The 12,000-nt window shown below is 43.9% G+C and overlaps 1 protein-coding gene across 2 annotated transcripts in view; it reads right to left on the reverse strand.

Moving 5' to 3' along the window:
• Nucleotides 1-12,000, reverse strand: part of KIF19 (kinesin family member 19) — a 47,032-nt gene that overhangs the window by 30,005 nt on the left and 5,027 nt on the right. For both annotated transcript variants that reach the window (XM_020813170.3, XM_020813180.3), the window contains exon 3: nucleotides 326-436. In XM_020813170.3, the coding sequence (XP_020668829.3) occupies nucleotides 326-436 (111 nt within the window). The remainder of the gene's footprint in view (nucleotides 1-325; nucleotides 437-12,000) is intronic.

Genomic DNA, 12,000 nt, shown 5'->3' on the forward strand with positions numbered 1-12,000 from the left:
TTTAAAATGGCAGGAAGAAAAACTGTTTAACCCCTTCCCTTCCACCAGTTCTCCCGCTCATTTTCTTCAGCTTCTTTTCTACAGGTGGGAGGAGCAACGAGAATGCCTCATTGGAGAAGGTAGAACAGCAGTGTTTTTTGTGAACAAAATACCGCGCCCCCCATCCTTAGATTCCATTATCCCTATAACTCTACCCAATTGCTGGGTTGTTCTCATCAAATTCTTAACCTCCAACAGGAGTGCTTCACTTTTAGAAAGAGTCAGAGGACCACCACAGTCCCTCTGCCCTGTCACATCTACCCTGGCTATCTGGCCTGTCCCTTACCTGGGTAGCAGCAAAATCAAAGGCTACATCAAACATATAGGATTTCTCTCGTGAGCGGTTGGCACGGAGCACATCATCGGGATCTTCCAATGGATCCATCAGTACAACGATCTGAAATGAACAGCATTGGGATTTTCTAATTGTTGTTGCTGTACGTATGAGAACATGGAAGAAACGGAAACAAGTTGTTAGGAAGCAGCCCGGGAAAGGGACACAAGGTGTCCTTCAGCTGATGCTTTTGGTCCAAAGAGGAAGTCTCGCAGCAGCATTCAGAAGCCTACTCTCAGATCCTAAATTTCTGATCTTACGCATACGTTCTGTGCCCCCTTTCCATCATGATCTTAGCATTTAGGCAAGGATATGAATGTGTAAGAAGAAAACTGGATGTGATACAGCATAAAGATCATTGCTCATAGCTCGTGAAGTGTCTATTACTCTAATCTCTAGTCAACCAGGATTTGCATTTTTCTACAGTACTTCAAAATTGTGCAAAAGGGTTGGAAGTGGGACGAAAAGATACAAGGCAACAATGTTCAGAATCCTTTTACTTAAAATAGGGAATTGCACTGGAGTAGGCTCACTGAATCAGCCTACTCTAACTGTAACTTAGTATGCTAAAGTAAGTTGCACTCAGAGTATGCCTATTTGAATTATTTTCCAATTACTGTGTTATTTTATTACTTATCTTGCTCCTCTGCCACTCGCACACAAAGTGCATAGTGAGTGGCCATTTATTAGGTTTTTACAACCCAAATACCAGCTGGCTATTTGGAAGGTGTAAGCAGTGAGTGTTGGTATGCATGTTTATAGCTGGAGGCTTTACTCCAGTAGTGCCTGATGCACGGGGGGGGGGGGGCTGGTGAGGCAAAGGTCAGGGTCACCAAAGGCAGAGCCAATCACACCTACATTTTGTACCCAGCCTCTTCTAAGTACATCCTAGACTCCTTGATGGTTCAGAGGGCCATTGTTGTTTAGATGGACATTGCCTCACCTGCTCACGCAGCAAGCCTAGTCCAGCACTGTTTTCTCGCTTGTAGTCCTTGTGTCTTCATTATACCTGTGGTATAATGCATCCCTTCTAGGAGAACAAGCTTTGTTTCATTCTGAGAAGCTGAAGGGAGCACTGCTCTGTTGCCTGGGTAAAGGGCACTCCTTCAAGGAGAAGAAGGGCACTCCTTGTTGCTCCTTGTATTCTGTTTCTGACATTTGTTAGCTGCCTTGGGTCCTTATGAGGAGAAAGGCGGAGTAAACATATTTTAAATAAATAATACAATTGTTCAAATGGTTTGCAGTCTGCCACTGGAGGGTGACTTGCTACCACCCCAGGGAGGACACATGAACATTTTGGAGCAAGGTACCCCCATTCCGGTCCATGAGCCACCACTATTGCTATCTAAGTGTTGTTCCACTTCTTCCTGATCTGGTACAGGTTGTTGTCCTTGCAGTAAGGATGACAGCATTTAAATATTTTAGAAAGCATCTGGCTAGAGTCTGTGGGCTATGATAACAGAATCTTGTGGCATCTTAAAGAGGAACAAGTTTTATTTGGTATAAACTTGTGTGAATTACAACCCATTGCAGATGCCTATACCGGTGTGGGTTTCTCCAATAAAACTTGTTAGTCTTGAAGGCAACACAAAATTCTTTATTGGTCCTGCTGCAACACACTAATGTGACTATATCCACCACCCACCCCAATTTTAGAAGCAGGTAATGGAAATTCCGCATTTGATGATCCTGTCAAGCATCACCTGTGCTATCTCCAACATTTTCCTAGGCTCCCTACACAAAACAACCTCCTGTGATATAATAGCTTTTAATAACCAGCAAAGCACACCAGGATCCCTTTGGGCCCTAAGAATGGGGCTGTGAACTATCTTCTGACTAATTAGACTGCTCAGGATTAATAAAGCATAGATGTGCTGGGAAATACTCAGAGGGACAAAAATAAAGTCGCAGGAGGCTGAGATCTGTTGGGGAGTCTATCTGATTGATATCTCACTGTCTCTCATAGCTACTGAGGAACATTTAAGATGATGAGCCTAGGTATTAATTGTGCATATAGTACCACACTAGCTCATTTCCATCATAGTAACAGATATTTTCAAAAGGCTTTTGCCTAAGAAGAAGCAGATCTATTATAGTAACAAAGAATCCAACCTTCAGGATTTTCTTCCACCTCAAGGGACAGATCCTTCCATGGATAACACAGAGTCAGAGGAAGATGTCTTATACCAGGCCAGACTGCCATGTTCCCCCGAAAATTATATTAATTTTTGCTCCAAAAACGGATACGGGCTTATTTTCAGGGGATTTTTTTTTCATGTACAATAATCTACATTTATTCAAATACATGTCATCTTCTTCAGGTTGCTGTACAATGGTGGAGGGCAGGGTTTCACTTAACTAGGGCTTATTTTTGAGGCAGGGCTTATATTAGGAGCATCATGAAAAATCATACTAGGGCTTATTTTCAGGGTAGGTTTTATTTTGGGGGAAACAAGGTATTTGTCAGAGCTTGGGAAGTCATTTTCAAGAAGAAGGAATATATGCTGTAGCCATCTGTCACTGACCAGTGACAGCTCGGTGGTCTGGGATCCAGGTAGGGATGGCTTCTGCATGTCATTATATTTATTCTTCTCAAAAATAACTTTTGAAGCTCTGATATTTGTGCATCAAATCCGGTACTGTCTCCTCTCATTGGTGGGTCTGGGAATGCAGAGATCTCAGGCAAAGGTCCTTCCCTTCACTTGCCACCTGATTCTTTGAACTCCAGTCACTAGACATTGGACAAAGGGACCTTCAACATGTAGAGCATGTGCATGAACTAAAGTTCCCCTCTCTAGCCAGTCAGGTCTGGAGGCCTTCAGCAGAACTCGACTGGTGGAACCAGAGACTGGGATGTTATGCAGTGCTATGTTATGGCTGAAGAGCAGTAGCAGAACATCCAGATCAACTACGACGGCTTCCACAACCAACCTGTTTCCCTTCATCAGGTGTCCACCCACCTGCCTAGGCATTGTTAATCATCCTTTCACTAGCCTGATCCCTGCCAACCTTAATCTGGGGTGACAATGAGGGCAGGCCTGTGGTAGTCATGGGAATGCCATTGCTAGGCTCAGATCAGGTACAATTTGTTTGTTAGGAGTAATCCCAACAACGTCAGTAACTGGGGCAGAGGGGCAAAAGAAGTGGATGCCTGCAGGATTTGCAGTGGTGGGAGGGAGTGCAGCTCTCTAGGGAATGTAGCTGCATATTTGTGAAGATCACCATTTGGAGCTCTCTTCAGGCACTGAAAGGGGGAAATACATTATTGGAATAATATTTATTCAATTATAGTTTGCACTGAAATGAGACCGGTCCTTGAGAACTTTCCTACATGCTATAGTTAGTTTCCTGGGTATGGTTCTTTTGCATCCCCTCATAATGTATTTTTTCCCCTCAGTTCTGGGCAGGATTCTGCAGTTTCAGATAGATGAGGACAAGTGTATGTGTGTCATCAGTACTCCTCATAGGGGCTGCAATCATTTGAAAGTTCTCACTGAGGATGGATGGGCCTCTCTCTCTCTTTTTTTTTTTAGCCAAATTAACTGTTCAGCAGCAGGACAGGATACTTGTTACACAAAAGTAGCACAGGAGATGTTAGCCTCTGTCCCTTGTGAGCACAGTTTGTTGTCCCTGTGTGCGCAGGGGATCAGATTGCCTTTGGTAGCAATATTAGGTTAGGTTTCAAGAGGCCTTTAAAGGGGCTGTGTGTAAGGCAATCACCATACTAGGCAACAAGTAAAAGAGGTTGGCTTAGATTAAAAAGATCCAGAGATAGATCAACCAACACGGTCAGTCATTGTAGTGGACAGAATATGTTATTAAGTGTGGGAAGACCAGTCTCCGGTGTCCTACAACACTCAGGGAGCTTGGCCCAATCACTATCCCCCAGCCTGTCCTACTTTATGAGGCTGCTGTAACAATAAAATAAAGGAGACAAGAGCCATGTACAATGTCTGAAATTCTTTGAAGGAAAGATTGGCTAAAAAAAGTAAGGAGGCAATCAGACAAGCAAATAGTTTGCAATTTGCTTCGCTTTTGGTGTGGTTTGGTTCACTTTATTATGTTCATGTGTTTTAAGTAGGAATGATCCATCTTGGCCCTTTTGCGAGCTTTTCAGCTCCTTTCTGGAACAGCCCTAGGGCTTCAGGCTGTGACTACACTGGCCCTTTTTGAGTCAGCTACCGTGTTTCTCCGATAATAAGACACTGTCTTATTATCTTTTTGGGGAAAGAAAAGGGCAGAGGGCTTATTTTCGGGGGAGGGCTTATTTTAATGATGACCCGTCATTAAAATAAGCCCTCCCCAAAAAATGCGATCTGAAGAGAAACCAGAGCATTTTCCCCCGAAAGCTGGCGACAGCCGCACCAGCAGCAGCGGCGTTGGCGGCGGCGGCGGCTACTTGGGCTCGGCCAGGGAGGAGACGGAGGCTGGGGAAAGGCAGCGGCTGAGAAGAACTGGGCTTCTCCTTCCTGCTTTCCTGCTTGGCTCCTCTCGCTTTCTGGCTCTCTGCGAAGCCCTCACCGCTGGGGAAGCGAAACGAGGAGGAAGGGGAGCCAAAAAGGCGGGCTTTGCCGGAAAGGGGGAAAACACAGCGAGCGAGCGTGCCTGCTCAGCTTGCAGGCGATGCTCCTCGCTTTGCTGCCTTGGTTGCCTTCTCCCCTCCGCCTTGAAGCTTTTGTTCTCCTCCTCTCTGGTCCGGGGGCAGGAGCGCCCGCGCGGTGGCCGCGGGGCTCGTGCCTCTCTCTCCCTCGCGCGCCGGGCAGGGGAGTTCCAGGCGGAGGAGGAGCTCGCGCGGCTGTTGGCTCCCGGGATCCCGTTCGGCGCGCCCTGAGACGAAAGCACTGCCATGAAGGGCGAAGCTCTGCTTTCTCCCTACTGCATTCTGCTCTGCTGAAGGGATGTTTTTTCGCGCCCTCGGTAAGCTTACCCAGGGCGCGAGTAGGGTAATAGGGCTTATTTTCGGGGGAGGGCTTACTTTAGAGGAATCCTACAAATTAAGGGGAGGGCTTACTTTCGGGATAGGTCTTATTATTGGAGAAACACGGTAGTAGTGCAGCCTAAATAGGGTCACCTGAAGTCATGGGGAGAAGTGATATGCCATTTGGTGTGATCCACTCTTCCAAAAGCATACAGACCTCAAGCAACACTATTTGGTCTGGCTCCTTCCACTGTCAATTTCTAGTATCATGTAGTGGCTTAATAAACAAGCCACTTTAGTATATTGGCAAATGGAGCATTTCCTCTGCTCCTCTGTGGAGGGGCAGGGGAAGTGTAATTTTTTTCTCTCTGCTAGGTCATCACCGATGTGCTGAATTACATAGATTAAGTTTTTTAAAAAATTCTTGCCTTGTTTGTAGTGATGACTGAAAAACTTTCCACAGCCACAGTTTCGATTGGCACTTCACACAAGGCAAAAAAATGTTTTAGTTTAATTGAAGCAATTCAGCACATCAGTAGTGGTCTAGCAAAGGCAAAAACAACAACAAAAAACCCCAACTCCTCCCCCCCCCCTTTGATTACCTCTCTGCAGAGGAGCAGAAGGAGTGTTCAATTTACTGATATCCTGAAGTAGCTCACTTATTAAGCCACTCCATGATAACGGAAACTGACAGCAGAAGGGGCCTTGGCGGCTTTGACAGCAGTAAGGCTGAATTTTAGTCCATTCCTAGTGATCACAGGTGCTGGGAGTGGATTAGAGTGCACCAACCCAGACGGAAAAAGTAGAAGCCCATGACAGAAGCTTAAAAAGGTGCAAGGCAGACTTGTCCAGCGTCTAGAGAGCCATAACGTCTTCATTCCTGCTCCAAAATTGTAATGTAATTTTTAGTGACAGTAATAGGGAGACATGTGGGAGTTTTTGCCTCACATGCCAAAATAACTTGACTGGCTTTCAGAATTCTGATTATATATGCAATTCCTCAAGTCTAACAAATGTAGCAGGTAGACACAAGAGCTTGCCTCCCACTTAAGTTCATCTGGGCCACAGGAGCCAAACTTGAAGGGTCAAAAACCCCTCCACCAGCACAGTTTCTGCTCAAAGTATTCCGCAAAACTTAGAAATAATTCATTAATTATGAGTCCCTTCACTGAAAGAAAGGTGGCATATAAAATAAACAAATAAAAACAAATAAATAGATTCTAAGTTATTTGGATCATTTCAGTTTCTCCCACCACCTGTGCCAAGGGAGGATTTCAGGAGTTCTGCTGCTTGAAAGGGGACAACAGGCTTCTTTATAATGAATAACGGGGTCTATTAAGGAGAGCAGGGAAGTACTTCCTGTAAAAATGGCATCATTAAAACATGGGCTGCACACAGGTTTAGTACTTGCATTGCTTGCACTTCAAAAAGACAGTATGGAAACAGAACCAATGAACAACTGCATAGGTGCTGAGTGGAAAATCTAAAAATCATTATGTGAACCTCACTAAGGGAGAAGAAGAACTAAAAAGGTGACTTAATTTCTCTGCACTGAATGCAGTTCAAGTCAAATGGCAGTTCTGAAACTCAAAGAGGATCACTCCAGCGGATAAATGGTGGATAAAAATTCACACAGCTCCCACCCTCTGCCATGTTTTCTTTTCATAGCAGATATACATGGCAATGGGGGTGTGCGTGGGGCACACACATTCAGCAAACCTCAAAAGACAGTTGCAGTTTTTAACCCCAATCAGAATAAGAATCCCTCTTGACCCAAAGAACCATGCAGTTATAGGAGAGTGACATACAGGGAACACCCTTACATGACATCAGATTATTTCTCCAACTTGGTTTGACAGGCAGCAACTCCTTGAAGTCTCAAGTCAGAGATCTTATGCATCGCCTGCTACCCGGTCCTTCTTAAATGGAGATGCCAGGTTTGAACCTGGGGACGTTAGCATGCCCAGCATGTGGTGTACCACTGAACTATGGTCTTTGCATCCACAAATGCACAGAGATAATTACATATCTATTGCATGTGTATAGCTGCTTTCCTGGAAACTACATACTAAGTGAAAGAACTAAATTCATAGTAACATAACACAGAAATCCACTCATGGTCCTCCTCACAAACTTTTGATGAAGTCTACTTCTAATTTCAAAAAGCTCTTGCTCTAGGGAGTCAGAAACCCTTGCTAATCTTCTGTAGATAACCCAGAGATCTACCAGCACAGCTCAATCTACCTTTTGCCCATCCCTGCCTTTGAACAGCTACTAGTTTTCACGCCAAGCCTGAGCTAACCAGGAAATGCAGGCATGCATCACACAAGTTAAGCACATGTTATTTCCTGTGGAAGTTGGCAGTTTGGGAACAATTATGCTTGAACATGGGGTGACTTTTGAGGTTTTTGTTAATGCAGAAAAGACAATTCTGCGAGAATCAGGGGCAGGACAATTAGGATATGGAGAGGTCCAGTGTGAATGGCATAACTACGGTGGAATTCCAGAGAAGCCATACAAATTCTTTTAGGATTTTGCACTTGTGTGCTTTGTATTGTGTTGGGGCTGGCCCCCAAACAGCAAGGATGTCTCCCTATCTCTTTCCTCCAGCATTTGGGCTTGAATGGGCACCGTGTTTCAGGTGAAGCTCCAGGTAGCTCTTAGCAACAAGAACAGCTTGTGCTGTTGGCAGCTCTCTTGCCCATTGTGCCCAGAGAATCAGGACGTTGTTTCAGTGGACATTAATGGGCGCTTTGTGAACAATGCCAAAAGCTCTTCTGGCTGGCCCCATAACTTTGCTCAGACAATTAGGCCTCTGTGTAGCCCTGTCCCGAGTCTTGTGCAGAGGATCAGAAGGGAAAAGGAAGGTGATATTCTACAGAGAGAATATCCATAAATAAAGTTCCTCCCACCTCACTGTCTTTAAGAACTGATTTTTAAAAGTTAGCAGCACAGTTGCGTGTTTTACAATCTCCTCCCAAACAGGGAGCAGTTACCTTCATGCTGGGTTTTCCTCCAAAGTCCACCTCTGCTTTTTCATACATCAACTTGCAAAAAGTAAATTAAGCTGTGTGTATATTTACATTAATAAAGTGGGATAATAGTCCATTTCCATCCAAACAAGATGGCAGAATTGACAGAAGACATCTGTCAACAGAGGTTTCTTTCTGTGTGACGGACAGAAAAATCAGAGTTCAGGGCTAAGAAGACCCAGTAGCAAAGTCAGAAACGAAAATTGCCAGGCGTTGGACTGCCTAAAGTCATATGCTCTGCACTGGGAATCATTTCCTGCTAGTGCTCGCATAACCCTTTTTCCTGAGCAAAAGCCATCCAGAGTTTTTATTTAACATGCCAGACTTTCAGCAATCAGTACAATCATCATCATTTTAGAACTGTGACAAACCCTATGAATCACCAAGTCCAGCCCCTGTCAAGGAGACACAGCGGGGAATCAAACTTCCATACCTAAATCACTGAGCTATCCAGTAGTTCTAGACAGGGATATGATTATTAACACACATTTTATGCCTTGGGCCCTAGAAAAGGGAGGAAGGAAGATGTGATTCCATCAACCTTGCAGGCCCTGAAATGTTCTGAGTAGAATTTATCTCCAGACAGTTGCCATAACAAGGCGCATAAGGCCTGTGGAGAAATGTCTGCCAGCCACAGATTCAGAGGAGAGGTTCTATTTCAAAAAGCCTTTTGAGTAATTCCTCCGCTAGGCCCATGTCATGCTCTGGAAACCGTTTTCGTGCTGTTCCTCTTTGCTGCTCCCCTCTAATGCAAGCATGATTGTCATGACTACAAATCACTCCCGTAAACAATTTCCTGGCATGGTCCATAAAGAATTGTCTTCAGTTGGATGAGGCGGTGAGGGAGGCAGTCGCCAAGGTAACCTAGGGACTAGGAGAAAGGGAGTGACCTCTTGGCCCTGTCATATGGGAAACAGTGGATTCCAAGTGAACCAGAGAAATCCATCGCTCCTCATCATCTGCAGCCAAATTCTGATCTCCCAAAAAACTCCTCTGCCAGCACAGTTTCTGCTCAAACTGCCATCATGGAGGGTGAAAAACAACAACTAAATGTCAAAGCAAAGAAAGCAGTGAGGCACTGGGATTGGGTAAATTGCTGGAATTTATCTGAAGACCTTTGCTTCTTGGTGGAGTCAGTTGATCATGACCATCACCCTCCTCCTCCTCCTCAGCTCTGGGGCTCCTCAAAAACATTTTTGTTCTTTGTACACAGTGATTTCCTACAAGTCAATTTCTACAAAGGAAATTGACATATACACTGTTATATATGAAGAATCAAGATATACCTGTTTTGATAGAAGAAAAAAATATGAATATGCCGTGGAAATTTAGAGCCACTTTGGATTTTCTGCCATGTGCACATGCAGTGGAACAGATAAATAGTGGTGTAGTTTCTTATGAGCAGATAAAAAGAAGACTGTGGGAGCACAGACCTCCACTAGCCTTGAAATTGATATTTCATGCCATATCCCAGAAGAGTTATGTGCATCGCCTTTCCTCAAAACTTTTTCTGCCCATATTTGAGCTTTACATTTCACCTCTTCCCAGAGCCCATCTGCCATTTTCAGGGTCCTTATACAAACGTCTAATACAGGACCCCTCATGTACACATATTACACATTGATCTTATATATACAACTGCATGGGTAATGAAAAAAAGCTTATATTTTATTTCTGAAGTTACAGTTTTTACAATTCTGAAGTTATACTCACACTTACTATGAGATTTTCTACTATGTCTCCAAATTTCCCACCTCACCTTTTGTTATTTTTGTTTAAGTTAACATTCAGAGAATAACAGCTGACTATTTTGTAATGTTATGGTTAGACCATTAATGGTATAATCCTGCAAAGGATTTTGGCCAAACTCAGTTTCTATGGCAAGCAGTAGACAAAATAACTAACTTGGATTCCTACATTGATCATGGTGTTAGAACTCAATGGACTTACAGTCCCTTTCCACCTCTATTATTCTATAATTCTAGGTGGCATATGTGCAGCCCAAGTTCAAAGATGTACTGGCTGTGGTGGGTTTGGAGTGGGCAGAAACTGCTTGCACTGGCACAACTAATTTTGGGGATGATCACAAGAGTGGAACAAAGAGCCCGGAGGCATAATACAGAGCAGTATCCCCCATAGATCTCTCATGTTAAATCCAAAGACAAGAGTGATACCTTTAACAGATCAAAGTAGATTTTCAACCTATGAATCTTGGCTTTCTGCTTTTCAGTTGTCCCAGCAGCACTTTGACTGATGTATAGCCTTTTCCTTCAGGTGTCATGCTGATGATATTATACCCATATACTGTATGAGTACACAGAGAAGACAAGCAGAAATATACAACTGCACTGTTTGATGTTGGGTAGAGGGAAAGATATAGTTGTCTCCTGCATCAGTGAGGAGCAACAGTATTACACTGAAAGCTTGCCATGAAATACACATACAGTATTATTTTTCTCACCATCAGTTTGCTATAGGAAAAACCAATACAAAACCTGTTTATCCAAAACCACAAGACTTGTCTAACAAAGTGAAAGGATGCATCTCATGAGCATTAATCCTTCTTTCAACCTGTCTTCAGTCCTCTGAAAACAACAACACTATCATCTGTCTCCTTCCTTGGGGCAGGGAAAAAACCCACACTGACTACATATGATGCAATATCTCAGGTCTAACAAATGTAGCCTGCAGACACAAGAGCTTGCCTCCTGCTGGAGTTCATCTGGGCCGCAGGAGCCAAGCCTGCTGGGTCAATCACAGACACAACTTCCCAACAAGTCTCAAGGGGAGTGAAAAAATATCCTTCTAATCAAGGCACCTAATTTCCCTCCTGACTCCAACAAACAGGAATCACACATGTCTGCTCAGCAGTTGCTAATGAGGCAGATTTCTGAGAGTGTTCAGTGCTGAGAGGAACCTTGAACAGATGAGATTGAAAACATTGCTGTATAGAACCGGGGGTCTTAGTTTTGACCCACTTTATGTTTGGAAAAATTGCCTTTGAGAAACTCTACAGAACACTTACAACTCGGGATGAATTAAAAAATATTCACGTTTGCTAATGGCAAGATACAAGACTGACCTAAGCCATTCTTCTGACCAAAGAGGAATAGGAAATGGCACCTTTGCCAGACACACATCAAGGGGCATAATTTCCCAAAGCAGCCAAGTTATTTTGGCACATGAAGCAAAAAAATTCCACACCCACTTTTCCCTATGACCATCACTAAAAATAAAAGACAAGCACACTAATTATCTTAAAAATTGCTATCTTTCCATGACACCTAAAACCTGCTGCCTGAGGAAACCACTTTACTTTGCTTAATGGTGCTTAACGGGCTACCCTGGTAAGAAAGAAATGACGCTTCCCCATGGTTGGCTCTCTATTGCAGAAGAATGGATTTTGGAAGAGAACCAACCGTGGTAGCACTGAATAATGAGAATAGATTGGGGGTGGAGGCTCACGGAGAATCTAATGAGGACAAGCCATACGGACCAATCTGAGGATAGAAACTAGGACAATCTGAACACTGAACAGAGTAGCACTGAGTAGCTGAGGTATTTGATGTACTGAGAATTTGTGGACAAGGTACTGATTATCTGCTGGAACTTTCTGTTGCCAGACTCCTACAGGACTTCTGAAAGAAGACGCCCATGTTTGTGAATGGAGAAGCCTT

The sequence above is a fragment of the Pogona vitticeps genome, chromosome 2, assembly GCF_051106095.1.
Source record: "Pogona vitticeps strain Pit_001003342236 chromosome 2, PviZW2.1, whole genome shotgun sequence".
NCBI classification, from domain to species: Eukaryota; Metazoa; Chordata; class Lepidosauria; order Squamata; family Agamidae; genus Pogona; species Pogona vitticeps.